Source organism: Nipponia nippon, unplaced genomic scaffold, assembly GCF_047370975.1.
Source record: "Nipponia nippon isolate SJK-2023a ecotype South Korea unplaced genomic scaffold, ASM4737097v1 scaffold_3, whole genome shotgun sequence".
In the NCBI taxonomy this organism is placed as follows: Eukaryota; Metazoa; Chordata; class Aves; order Pelecaniformes; family Threskiornithidae; genus Nipponia; species Nipponia nippon.
Window position 1 is genome coordinate 90,007,323 of NW_028262347.1, and position 14,183 is coordinate 90,021,505.

General features: G+C 43.8%; 1 protein-coding gene across 1 annotated transcript in view; it reads right to left on the bottom strand.

Annotated features, from left to right (window-relative positions):
- Positions 1-7,400: 7,400 nt before the first annotated feature.
- The window catches only part of COL13A1 (collagen type XIII alpha 1 chain), a 67,106-nt gene continuing 60,323 nt past the window's right edge, over positions 7,401-14,183 (bottom strand). The window contains exons 41-42 of the mRNA XM_087764682.1: positions 13,464-13,502; positions 7,401-8,647 (exon numbers count right to left, since the gene is read on the bottom strand). Of these exons, the coding sequence (XP_087620808.1) occupies positions 8,615-8,647; positions 13,464-13,502 (72 nt within the window). The 3' untranslated portion in view covers positions 7,401-8,614. The remainder of the gene's footprint in view (positions 8,648-13,463; positions 13,503-14,183) is intronic.

Genomic DNA, 14,183 nt, shown 5'->3' on the forward strand with positions numbered 1-14,183 from the left:
AGGACAGGTTTTTACTGCAGAAAGTGATACATCCCAGCAGGTGTCTGGGGACTTCTGATGCAATTATGTTTTGGTTTTGGCATTTGTAGAACTACATTTCTTTGTTGGAGGAGCAAAGATGTAGCACTGTGTCATTGCACGGTTTGATCATCAAGTCACTCATCTACAGATCACGCCAGATCTGTACTGCAGGATACTTCCTTAGCAAACTGGCATCCCACACATAAAACTAAATTGTATTTCCCACTACTCACCATTTTGCAAAGGGGTTTTTTGTAGTTATGTCTGATCAGTTTTTCCTGTGCTAGTAAAGATGTTTGTCCCTTCGCAGTTGCACTCTTTGGTATCGTTTGCAGCTGTGGTACATGTTCCCTTTCTCCTCTGGTGATATTTATAAGCACATTGTCTTCCCGGCTGGGACCATTAAGCTCCAAGTTCTTTTCAGAGAAACTTCACAGGACAGGACAGCACTGCTTGTTTGTCTGCTTTCATAATTGTTCCTCCGTTTGATTTAAAACAGTCAATTTAAATCATTAGAATAACTGACTGTTTTTCCCTGCTATCTACAGAGCCCCCGGAGGGGTGGGAAATAAGGATCTCAAACTGTGACCTATAAATAAAGGAAGATGCATTGAAACAAGGCTGTCTTTGGGTCTCATGTCTGTCTAAGGCAGTACACAGCAAACCTCCAAAACATTTAACATTTATTTATTGCACAAGTGCAAAATTTTACTGCTCTCCTAAGGTATAATGATGTACATCCAGGAGCCATCATTTTTGTAAAGCAAAAGTGATCTTAAAGCCTTAAGGAATTCTAGAAATCGTATGTTTCAAACACATTCTCCTTTCCAAGTTGGAACATCCAAACACATTCATTTTTCTATATAACTTAATGCATCCGTCCCTGTTAAATATCAAGATCCTTGAGGATTTTGCCTTGTGCTCCAAGGCTCATTATACCTCTACCCAGAGGAGGTCAGGAGCAAGGCAATTACTTTTGCTGTCTGGCAATTCAAGAGCTAAAAGTTTTTCAGCAAATCGCTTTCCTTTCAAGGAATCACCGCTGTGTGGGTGCACGTGTTCCCTTCGGGCTAACACAGAAACAAACCCAGGTGTAGAGGAGAGGAGGAGTAAACAGCAGTCTCTAAGCAGGGCGGGGAGGGGAGAGATGGATGTTCGTGGGGCTGCCTGTTTCTCCCCTTTGGCTGCAAAAGGAGCCCAGGGAAACCTGCTCCAACGTAGATGTCTAATTTTCAGATATCTAAAGTCAGATGAGAGGAATATATCGCTGTGGGGTATAGTCCAATCATCCGCAAACAGCTGTTGTGGCATTCGAAGCCAAAGGCTCCTTCCCCCTTATTGCTGTGCCTTGCCAAAACCAAGTCAAGGGGACAGATTCTGCTGTCCCCAGACCATTTCCCAAAGGCTTGGTCATCTGATTTGGGTTTGTTTTTCCCCCCACATTAGCAAGGATTCTTAGAAAGCGAGCAAACATTTTACTTTAGATAGGATCCCTTAGCAAATACCTGCCACCTCCTGGATTTTGAGCTAGATGTACACCTTGTTATTGATTGTCTCAACTTTGAGAAAAGTAAGACAATACACAAAGCTAATAATCATGATCATTTCAGCATGGGCATAACTAGAGAGTCAGTCTCTACTTTCCTCTGCTCTTGGCTCTGTCCCCTCTGTTTGCGCTCGCTCTCTCAGTTCCACAATTCACGTAGCTTTGTGTTTTACGGTTGATTAATTGAATGTCTTAAGAGCGAGCTCCAATAAGGCTGTTCATGCAGTGGGAGGGTTCAGGCTGTCTTTCTCCCATGCAGATTCCCTGGTGTCCAGCACTATAAGCTCAGCGGAGGTTGCTGCCTTTCCCTTAGCACAGGCGCTAAGTGGGACTCTGTCCTCTATCCAGCCATCTATTTTCCTAGAGCTGGTGATAACAGTGTTTTTGAGACTCCTGTCCCTCTGCCAAACCAGTTGAAATTTGCCACCTAGTTCCATAGTTACTGGGGCTGACTGGCAAACAGCAGATGGCGAGATCTCCTTCGGATGTTAACCTAAAAACCATCCCCAAACGAAAAGATGACGTGTAAGTGAATTTATGGTTTATTATTTGCATTAGCTGTCATTTACGAAAGACAGAAACTACGTGTAATTAAACAGGTATTTTTATAAAAGGGAGAAGAAAGTATGTACATCATATGTAACAAATGCAAATTGTACTGGAATATGTATGGCACGCGAATTAAAATAGAAACCTGACTAAAACATTGACACAAAGGAGTAAAACTTCAACACAAGGCACAGGGAATTCATCAGACTCCGCTTGGAAAACGATGGGATGACACTTCAAATATGGTGTCACATTTACCATTGCAACAACCATCCAGCCCAAGACATTTTTCATTACCTCCTGCCTGGTTTGTCAGCCCTCCTTTGGTTTTCCAAAGGTCCATTCCCCAAACTAACTTCCTCCTGGAATCTCTCATTGTTACTCTGATAATGGTGTTGTGAATAGGCTAAGGCGTTTAAAATAGCAATATACAGCTCTTGCGTAGCACTTTTCATCAGAATATAAAACAGCGCCTCAGAATAAGATAAGGCCTGTTTATCTGATAAATGGATACTTGGTGATTAAATATATAAAATTTCCATCTTTTGCAAGGAGGTAGAAATGCTTTAAAGGCACTGTAATTAAGCAGCAGCTTACTTTCACAAACCCAAACTTAATTACTACCCAGCAGTGATTCAGCGAGTTCTTTGAGTATACCCCTAGTTTCAAGGGCAGGTGTGGTTTCATTGAAATCACTGGGTTAGTTAATGGACATGGGAAATAGGTAACCGAGGCACAGTTTTTGTTCTGACATAAAAATTCATAAGCTATTTTTCATTCATACGGATGGAAATCATTTAGCTGAATCCCTTTCCTCGTCCATGTTAAGTGTTTAATCCTTTAGTGTCTTTTCAATTTTTATCACACTGAGAAAATATTTGCTTAAAAACTTAATAGTGGAAAAAACATTCATAAAGAAAAACAAAATAATTACAATATTTCAATTCTGTTATGATCAGTAACTCCTTATGGCACAACTATCTCTGCTTTTCTAAAATATTGCTAGAAATGGTCGACATGGAATTCAGAATTTCCAGGATTAAAAGACAAAACAAATCAATGTTCTCATATTGCCAAGGAGAAAGTGGAAAAGAAAAAGAAAATGCTCACTTTGGCTGAAGAAGCTCCTGCTGAGGTTGAAAAGATTGTGGGAAAGAACAGCCCTTTGTTCTCTTCATTCTAGCAATCATTTAGTGTGGAATTTTTTTGAAGGCCAAAAAATTCCAAGTAGCTAAACTACGTCAAAAGGAGTTGAAATAATGTCTTAGAATCACCGCAATGACAGTAATAATTACTGGTAACACAAAGTATATTACAGCACTTACATTAATGAATGCCAAATAGCATTGGATATTTAATATACAGGCTGAAAAGTTCAGTATAAAAAAAAAAATGTAAAAAATGTATTTAGATTTAAATCTCAATCAATCAGCATTTATAAGAGATACGCAGAAACAATGCCCTGTCAAGATCTACTCGTAACTCATCACTTTACTACAGGTATATTAAATATTGTACATTCTATGCCACCAAAGGAAAAAAAAAAAGTAAAATATCTCCTGTAAAATTCAAGGAAACCAGATATGTAACAACAGATTGCTTCAGAAATCATTCTCCTGCAGGGACTCTGTCATTAATGTTTGACGAGTGTCGGCTGATGAGCAGATCTTTGACAGAAAGTGTCCCAGTATCAAAGAATTTGGTATCCAAATTGTACAAAGATGAGAAGCAGGGGCAGTGCCAATGACGCAAGCGTTCCAGGTGCGGGGAAAGTACATCAGGGAGGTGGTTTTCTGTTGCTGTGAGGACTCCGAATGCTGTGGGAGCATCTACACAGCTTCCTTGGTAGAGCTGCTTCACCTGGGTGGGGGACGCTCTCCCACGCACCGTGCGCGGCAGGGCACCGAGGGCGGTACCTCTGGATGGCACGGCGTGGTGCTGGGTAGACGGGCTCTCGAGTGGGTTGCAGGCTGGCATGCCTGCACGGGCACCGCGTTCCCGATCAAAGGTGTGCTTCTAAAGCAAATCTCTTGATCGTGCCCACGCGCTCTGCTTTGGCTCACAGCACAAAACAGTCTCTGAATATTCAGACTGGATTCTGGCAGGATGGAAGTGAACCAGAAGGCGAGCTCCAGCAGCATGCCTTGCGTCTGAGCCGCTAACGGCAGCGGTTAGTGGTTCGCTGGCCACCAGGCCAGACTAGTGCAGTCAACAATTAAACCTCCTGAAACAAGGAGGTTCCTTGGCAGGACCTATTTCGTTCTTCAGACCTACTCTTCTCATACTGCACCGACTGGTAGCGTAGGTATAGCCTGTAACTCGGGCACTGTGAGCTGTACTGCTGAAGTGCCCGTGGCATCTGCAGGCTTTCCCCGTAAATCAGAAACTCTCCTCCATTACCCATTACGGTGCTGTTCAACATCTGGAGTCAAGTTTGCATCATTAAAACCTGTGAGAACGTTGTGGAGTCAGGCCGTTCCGCCCTGCAGCCCTTCTTTTACTGGGGGGAACACGGGACACACACGGCATGACAACCACAATGCTCTGCCCCAATTTACCCTATCTTTAAATTTAAAATAGTGAGGGAGAAGAAGGAATAATAGAGTGACCCCATTTGGTTAGAGAGGTGGAAAGAAGGTAAGTGCATGCTGCAGCTGAGAAGCAGCCTAAATTAGGCGACTGGAGGCTTCTGCTGCCATGCCTTGTTTGCTGCTTCTGCTCCACCTCCCTACTTCGTGCTTGTTTGGGCACCTCTGCCTTTGGGGCAGTCGCAGACTGTCGGTCCCTGTGCTCTTCTGTGGCAGTAGCGGTGTAAGCTTCCCCTTTTGCTCTCTCGCTTTAGGTGCTCTGTGGTTTTGAGGGACTGTTTTTCAAGGTAGGTCAGTTCTCAGCAGGGTCACCCTGCGACCACGCAGAGAGCTCTGCTGGCACAGCGAAGGGAGTGGCATGGAGAAGGTAACGACTGAACGGCTAGGGACCAGGCCAGAGAAGGAGCCTGCTTATGGTGCCCTACACGGTCTTGCTGCCAAATGTCTCTTTCTCCTTTTCGTTGACATACTACTGCCGCAGAAAAGGCTGTGGAATTTAAGGAAATAGCATGCTTCCTTTGGAAGACTCCCTAGAACGGTGAAACTGCTTGGTCTGTGGCACTGCTGGTGGTGTGCAACATCAGGGTAAAAGCAAGTCTTTGCAGGAGAGTAGAAGGGAAGATTTACTGAAGCAATATTTCGAAACATTACTGTGAGAAAACAATGGAATTATCACAAAATGGAATTTTGACACTCCCAGCAAACCCCCGCCAGAGACAATGGACTGACAAGCGGCGTGCAATGGAAAGCAAAAATACAAGTTCCGCTCCACAAGTTTCACAGCCGGTCCTCTCATGCCTACCTAATTATGTCTAACCTACTAAACTCTGTGTGTGACGGCAGTCCAACAAAGTCATGTTTCGCAGAAAAAAAAAAAAAAAGTTTAGCAGGTTTTTCTTTAAAAATATTCTGCAATATTCTGACTAATTCCGAGTCTGTTTAAAAAAAGAACAAATTTAATAACTTCAACAACCAAACAAAATCATAAGAAAGCTATAAAGCTAAACTGGTCTTACTGCCTAGCATTTTAAACAGTACAAGCTTTACAGTCAACTCCAAAAACTATCAGCAAACACCTACAATCTTAACCCATGTTTTGCCATGATGTTTACATCAGGTCAAAATGTTTGACAAAGAAGGGGTACAAGACGGGAGGAAGCATAACAGGAAGGGTAGATAATAAAAGCGAGTGGAAAAATGATCAAAATGTGACCAGGAGAGATTTTCTGAAACTGCAGAAGAGAAAGTAGCCATTTTGTCCAGGACAAAGACATCTGGAAGCAATAGGGACAAAAACAGGGCAAAGGGAAAAAAAAAAAAAACAAAAAACAAGAAAGTGTAAAAGAAGGGGAGACCCTCATCCAGCCAAGCACTTGTATGTAGATCTGAGCGTGAAGCAAAGCCTAAAGATAAGCTTGGACGTGAGTGCGTTGCTGGATTTTGAGGAGGGAAAACATTAGCAAGAGACAACAATACATTAGTCGGTACCTACCAAGAGCTTGCCGTTTTCAAGAAAACATGTTTCCTTCAATTGCTATTTCAGAGCTTTCTAGCTAAGCCCGAGATTTCGGGCTGTAGAACACTACTTGAAGAGGACACAGCAACTCTTGCCAGACTAACTGCTTTACGACAGACCACCTAAGATCGGAAGAGACCATTTTCAATCAACTGGTCCCTAACATAGCCCTTTTGAATTTTGGAAGTGTAAAGGAAGAGTTTTGGAGAGACCATTCTGTCTGGGAGAGGTCACCGGTACCTGGTCCCTAGGCGTGGCCTGTGTGGATATGTTTATCCCCACTAAAAACCGGTTTGCCTATGGAAAGCACCATTTTACTACTGAACTTAGGGAGAAAAAAACACAACAGGAATGTCCTTAGGACATTTTGGGTGAGGAACGTTTACAAACTTATTCCAAAAGCCCATTAAAAATACACCTAAAAGAAAACGCAAGAAAACAGAAAAGAGCAAACAAATCGCTCCCAGAAAATCAATAATAAAATGCAAAGTAAAAGTAACATTCTCAAACTATATATATAATTGTTTTCATTAAAAAAAAGAAGAAAAAAAAGCACACCTACCGCCCGCAGTTCTGGTCAGGTTCTCCCCTCCTCCCCCCACAAAAGAAGTAAAAAATAAAAAAAAATACAAATAAAATAAATTAACCTTTTCATCAGCCTGGTTCCTAACTGAAAAAATTTCTTCCCCTGCTACTCTATTGACTGAATAAATCTGTTAGAATTCTTAAGAAAAAAACTGCAGTTCTTCAGGTGAAACTGAAAGCAGAACTTTTTTCCCTGCTCTTTGCAATCCTGGAATTATTTTAACAGGAGAGGTTCCCTGCACTGGTGAGAGGAGGCGGGTGCCAGGTACAGGTCTCCTGATCAGAAGGTCAGGATTATTCCAGCCGAGTTGACCAAGGGTGTTTGAATGAAGGTTGTTGCCTTTCTGGGACTCGCTCTGCTTTAAAAGACATCACTTTAAACTTTAAATCAGCGCTTTCTCTCCGAACTGCAATGTGAATTGCTTATCGTTTAGTTCTGCCTAACAATTTAGATAATATCATTCATTAACTCTAATAATAACAGCCCTGATTCACCAGAGTACTTAAATATGCAAATAGCATCATTTAGGCCAACAGGAATCACACACTCAAAGTTAAATATGTGTTTTAGGGCTGGGACGAATGGGATTCCCAACGCACTCAATGAATTAGAAATGTTATGAGTCATGTTCGTAAGATATGTACTTAATAATTAATTTTAGGTTTTTTAATAAATTGCAAGAGCTGTGGTGGAAAGACACTATAGAGTCCATGTGAACAGAATTTAACCTTCAGCAATGGGAACTGAGTAAGGGATGCCAGATTTGCACAGCAATTGGTACGAAGTATCCAGAGTTGTATATTCTGCCCTTCAGGCAGCTGGGAAATGTCCTCTGCACCCCTCAGCACTTTGCCAAATCTTTATTTCCCTCCAGCGAATGTATTAAAACATATAACAGCTGAATTTAACCTTCGTGATCCTTACTTTCCATCTGGAAGTACATCTGTTGAGAGGTACCCACAGAAAGGGGCCTTAATGGACCAGCAGAATAATGTTTCTGGAGGGCTCCAGACAAAATACATCCAGTGTGCATGGTGGAGACCAAAACAGAAGTACAGGAAGCAAAGGAATTATTCAGTGAAACCAGATTTTTTTTTTTTCCCCACACTCCATATTTTCCTCCTCTGACAAGACATTTCACGCCTCCAAAATCCAGTATGGTTTTCCCTTTTCGGAAAAAAAAAAAAAAAAAGGTAATTTCTTTATAACGGAACAGGAGAAGAAAGTTTGTGATGAAAAGGTTAAAGATGGAATCATCAACGATATAGGTGGAAGTTTGTCATCTGGTAACCAGAAACTGTAGCAAAAAGTTTTATCATGTCCTCTCTGAGCAGCACTCTAAACAGAACACGCGGGGTTTGATTGGTTTTTCTAAGGATAATTGTTCAAGAAAGATTCCTTTCTTGGATCAAAGGATCCCCCCACAGAAATATTGTCTATGTCTTGCACTCATTTATACAGCAGCCGCTGGAAAATGAGCCTAATTCTTCATCTGAAGAGTCTGACCACAATAATAGAATGAAGCAAAAATGGCCAAAGAAAAAGAACATAAACGGTGTCCATTTCGAACCCTGCCACTGGCCTCTGGGAGAAGACAGAAAGCGAAGCAGAAGGCGTTGGCCCGCCGCGCTCCCGCAGCCCCAGCAGGCGGCATCTGGGCACAGATTCCTCCTGGTGTGCAGCTGAAGAACTCTTCCCAAGCTCCAGGGAAGGAACTTGCAAAACATCTCCAGCAAACCTTCAGGAATGTCCTTCTTCTCCTTTCATTCCGCTGTCGTTTCCCAAGCTTCTCCACCCTCAGACTTGCCTCACTTTTTGGCTATCAGCCAAGGAGTTTGACCCTTGAAGCGGCAGACAAACGGTTTCACATGAAAACGGCCAGGCAGAATTAACACTCATCAACAGTGACAGCAACCCAGCTACAGGTTTTTATAGGGACGGACCCCGAAACCAAACTGTCAGGTTCAGGGCGGTGCAAAGCCAGCTTCTACCATTTGTTTGGGTTTTTCTTGAAATGCAAGGCGCTTATGTTTGGGAAGAGCAGGTAATCAGTAGGGTTCCACCGATTTGCAGCCTCTGGTTCATCCCCAGCGGCTGATGAGATTGTATCAATATCAGGGGTTGTGGGAACAGCAATCTGAACCGGTTAACTATCTGCTTCAGTTAAAAAAGACAGGCTGCGGTCTGCAGCAACCACGGGGAACATTTGTCACCATTTTCCTACCTTTATGACAGGTGGGTGGTTATCTTACATGTACTTTTTCCCCAGTGACAGATCACTTGTCTTTCATCTCCTATGCTTTAGTGCAGCTGCTGCAAATAACCTCGGATCCTTTCCCTCTGCGTGTGTGCGTGCCACGTGAGGTGCTGTGTTTTCTTGGTAGTCGGCTGCGTGAGACACTCATGACTCAACGCCCAACAGAGGCACAACGTAGAGAGAGGCACCGCAGGACTGCCAAAATACCCACACGCGCCAGGCGCACATCACGTCACAGGCTGAGCTCACAAAAGCAGTTAGGTGTGCCGCTCCTCCTGAGGTGCCTGCCTCCTAGAAAAATCTGTGGGAATTCGCTACCTCAGTGCCCTTGAGAATTAGGTCCAAGAGCTGAGTTTTCTTCACAGCTGAAGTCTACCAATCCCTTTTGCCAAGATGCAAAAGGAGCTGCTGGTTTGCAAGTGAAAGTAAAAATTACACTAATTTTCAAGTCAGTAGACTCTCCTCCAAAATATCATTCTCAGAGAGGTTTTAAAATGCTTTTTGCTGAATTAAGTTCAGCTTTTTAACGGCATGCCAAAGGAAACATTAACCTAATCTCAGAAGGTCACAAATTCTGCTGCCCACAAAAAGCACCTTTAGAGTCCAGCAGCTAATTTGAAGCCAAACCAATGCTATGAACAGAATGATCTGAGGTAACAAAGAAGAAAAAGGTAATAAAGGTGAGAGAGAGCACATGTTGATGCTCTGTGTGGGTCTGCATTTTGCTGACAGAAAGTATCTGAGTCCCATGGAAGCTGTGGCACCAAAGTCTCTTGTGGTTTGCAGTGGCCTAAGTCAGGTGCCTCTCCACTGATAACAGAGGAATTATGCTGGGGCAAAGCTGGAAGTAAAGAAAAATCAAACCTCTTTTGCTCAGACCATCCCTCCTCCCCAGCCTCTCTGCTGACACAAGTTGGGAACTTTCAAGAGTTCTGGCAATTGCATTTCAAGGTCCCCCGTGCCTCTAGCAAAAGCTTTCTCTCTCACAAATACATCAGTTGAAAAACAGCCCAAGCAATAAACAGATACAGTATCATGCTGCAACTCCTTTACCTTTCAGTAGCTGTGTCAAGACAAGGTAACAGATGTATGTTTTGTTTGCTTTTAGATCAGACAAACCCAAGCAAAGACAATTCCATGCAGCGCAATCACAAATAACAGGTACAAAACAAAAATACACTACAAACACCCAAGGGAACAGGAGGCATTGGCAGGTTCTTCTAGGGACCTATAAGTTTTTGAGGATTAAACATAGCCAGCATTTTTAGAAGGGGCTGAAGCATTCAACCTACCAACCTTGTGGGCCAAGCACTACAAGACCAGAGTAGAAATTCACTGCCGCAGCTACTATAACCTTCCAAAACCAAGGCTGCCACCAGTATGCCTGGTTGGGTCTTTAGTAACTGTTTTTTGCTTAACAGGTGTGTAATTAAAACACCAGGGTTGTGTGGCATTCGTTTAAATAAGTGCTGTTCCAATTAGCTAAGCTTCACAGCTGCAAAGCCTTATAATAGGGAGCTGGGTCTTACATTAACGAGATCTATTACTGAGAAAACACCCAAGAATTCCTCACTGCTCTGCAGTTCATTTTCTTTCTGTGCCATTTCAGCTCCAGTCCCCCGAGCATCTCATGAAAACATCATGCACGGAAAAGTTTCATCCAAAGGACAATGTTGGCACGAGAAGAAATGGTTGTAAATATCATTAATTGGTTTAGGTTGAAAGTTGCAAGGAGTTTCCTAACTGTGAGAGCAATCTGAGTTGGGAACAGCCTGCGGGACGGGGAGGCGAGGGACACAGAGTGGTAGAACCCTCACTGGTTTTTTAGATGAAGTTCAAAAAATTTCTGAAAGGGTGAGGTGACAGACGGAGTGCAACGATCAGGGGCTGGGCTCGGTTCCTCGGGCAGTCCCTGGCAGGCCTTTTTGTCTGCGTACAAGAGAAGCCGCTCTCTTACCCTGTTGTTTTACTTTGATGGTGCTAAAGGGCTGTATGGAATCAGTTGGAAAAAATAACTAATAGTTTGTAAACAGAATGAATAGTTGAGTGTAGGGGTTGAATAGCTGAGTACAGGCAGCAGCGGTGGTGGTGACCACTTCAGCTGGCACAGCTGTAGCCAGGAGAAGCTGTTGTGAACACAGCCCGCGATCCCTACACACAGCGCCGCAGGAGCTCTGGCGATGCTGTGGGAGAGGGTGCTGAACTCCTTTTGTAGTGGCAGCGTTCGTGATGCAAAGAGCAGATTCAAGTGAATCAGTCTAACCAATGAGTCACTGCTTGCATTTCTCCATTGGGATCTTTAGATACTGATAGCTTCTCTCTGTCCCCCTGAAACTTCTGGCTTGCAAACTGTCTTTCCCCCTTACATGAAGGACCAAGGAAAGTGGACGTATTTTAGGGAACAGACTTAGGCTTCAACTCCTTTGCTCATTTTCTAAGAAAAGTACATTATGACGTTCACTTTAGTCTGATAGTATAATTTTTCTTGATGGGTAGTTTAGACTTGAGACATTAACAAAGGTAGGTCAAGAAGGATAATTAAAATGCACATATGCAAATTATAATGACATGCTCTGCAAATTTGCATGCGACCTTCGGTTAACATTTAAAAAAGCCATGTGGATTGATTTAGCTAATAAACATTCATTAGGCTATCATCAAGGTATTCTGCCATACGCTTAATTTTAAATGAGGCTTTAATTAAGCTACTTGCAGGCCTACAATTTAGAAAGACGTTAGAATTTCTTGCTGACCAGGGCTCGTTGTCCATGAGGGTTATTCCAGCTCATGGGAGGTGCTCTACTTTATTTTTATTTATTATTATTTTTATTTATTATTCTTTCCAGCTCATGGGAGGTGCTCTATTTTAGCCAGAGGCAAGAGACTAAGAGATTCTCTTTGTACGCGCTAACTCCGCAGCTCTTGGGGAAGGTGTTACCGTTCCTGCGTGGCCAAGGAGCAGCCTCTAGAGGAGCTGGCGGGGGGCCGCGCTTGGCTGGCTGAAGCTGATCATGAAACCGACTTTGTTTGATAACTATTAATCACGGAATTTCTATGTTCCCAGTGTACAGTGGCTACTGTGAGTTTTTTCCAGCAATACCTTAATTTAGTCACCACGAAATTGTTAATATTTCACTTTAATAAAAAATACATAATATTTTGAAATAGTCTTGAATTATTCCAGCTTGAAAAATGAAAATGGCCTTTAAATCTATACAGGGAAGTTCCTTTGGGCACTTTTAATGCAATAATTTATTAAGTTCCTATATTCATCATGTGTGCACAAATATCATGTAAATATTACAGCTGTATTCCACGACAAAACAAGCATAATGCAGACATAGAATTATACAGAGAACTGACAAACGGAGAAGAAGGGAGACCTAGTATTTTCTGTACAAAAAATATGCAGCTTTTTGATAATTTGTAAAAATGCATAACTTTTGGCATTTCAGAGAACACTGTATAAAAATAAATATTCTATGTACAATAACACACAGAGGCCAGTCCAGGGTTAGAATCATCACTGCAAAAGAAAACATAAACGGGTGTTAGTGACAATTCACTAATGATTGTTAGTGACAGCTCAGCAGGGGGGAAGGACCACTTCGTGGGATGGAAAGACAGTGGGACAGCGTTAGGAAAGCTGGCTCCGGGGTCTCCAGGAGGAAGAGAAATGGTGCTGGATCTCCGCAGAGATCCTTTTCACTTCCCTGGGCAGTGAGGCTGGGAAGTTTGATCCCAGCTGACTCTCTGCCTCCGCCTTCTTCCTATCACTGTGGCTTTAACGCCTGCAGCAGGTACTGAAGGTGGGCCAGAGCCTGAGGAGCAGCAGAGGGGTCCATGGGAACCGCAGCAGGGGACTCCTGAGGCAGCTGAACCACCAGAAACAAAGGCGGAGTGGAGGGGACAGGCACTTACACCCCCTCTTTCAGTGCTAGCCCAGAATCGAGCTAACAAGCCCGTTCCCAGCACTGGGGGGTCTGGTGCTGAGAGCCCGGCGGGAGCACCCAGCCTCTGCTGACAGCAAGCCGTGAACCTCTGCCCCGCTGCCACCAGCCTCCCCTGGCACCCAGGTCGCCGGGGGCAGGCCAGCTCCCAGCTTCTGGTAACAGAGCTAGCAACGCGGAAATCTAATTCTTGTGCGAGTACGAGAGCGCTTCAAGGCCAGGCAGCTCAAAGGCCACAAATGCAATTCTCTCCCTTTTAGCCTATAAAACTAAACAGTCGTATACAAACAAGGGAGAGTTTTGCTTGCTGCTTTTCAGGGCTATGGTCCTGGAAATCCCATGCATGCCTCCACACCTCTTTTGCTCTTAGCCAGGCTCATTGAAAAACATCAGCAGGACCTGTAGCACTGCCAGCTCAGCACAGTCACAACATTTCCAGGATTATTTTACCTTATTCCAGCAGCCTTGAACTGGAAGGCCGTCTTCCCCCTGCAAAAAAGATGGATGAAATAGCAGTTTAGAACATGGAAAACAGTGCAGAGAATGAGGAAAAAGGAGTGGGTTAACTATTACAGCTGCAACAAACAGTCTGAACCAGGGCTGGAGGAATAGCCTGAGAGATATTCCTCACCCCTTTGGAGTGACCCAAACTTCTGGCTGACATAACCAGTGTAGCCTGAAGCAAGGGCTGGGGCTCAAGAGGGTGGTTGCCTGCAGGCTACAGAAGGAACTTATGTACATGAGGTCCGTAGGCTTGTTCTCATTCCTTGCTGAGGAAGGCGTTAGCCAGGCTTCCCTGAAGGAAGGAGGGAACACAGGAGGTCCTGCTCAGCCACAAAAATATGGCAGGAAGTTGGCAATGGAAAGCATGAGATGGCCGGTCTACATCCTCAGGCTTGACTCTCTAATGCTGAGGTTGTAAGCAAACCCCAGAAGCAGCATTAACCTCGGGTCCTGCGGAGGGTCTGGAAAACAACTCCATTTCCTTTCTGCCCCGTTAAAGGGTTTGCTTTGCGATGTGAGAGATCGCCCAGCTGTCCCCTCTTGCCTCTGAGAAGATCCTGCTCCAGGGAAATTAGGGAGGCAAGAAGGTGGGCAGACCCAGTGCTGGTTCAGGATGTCTCAGCTGACTCCCTGAGAGGGGGCTTTTGCCTCAATAAAGTCCGTGAG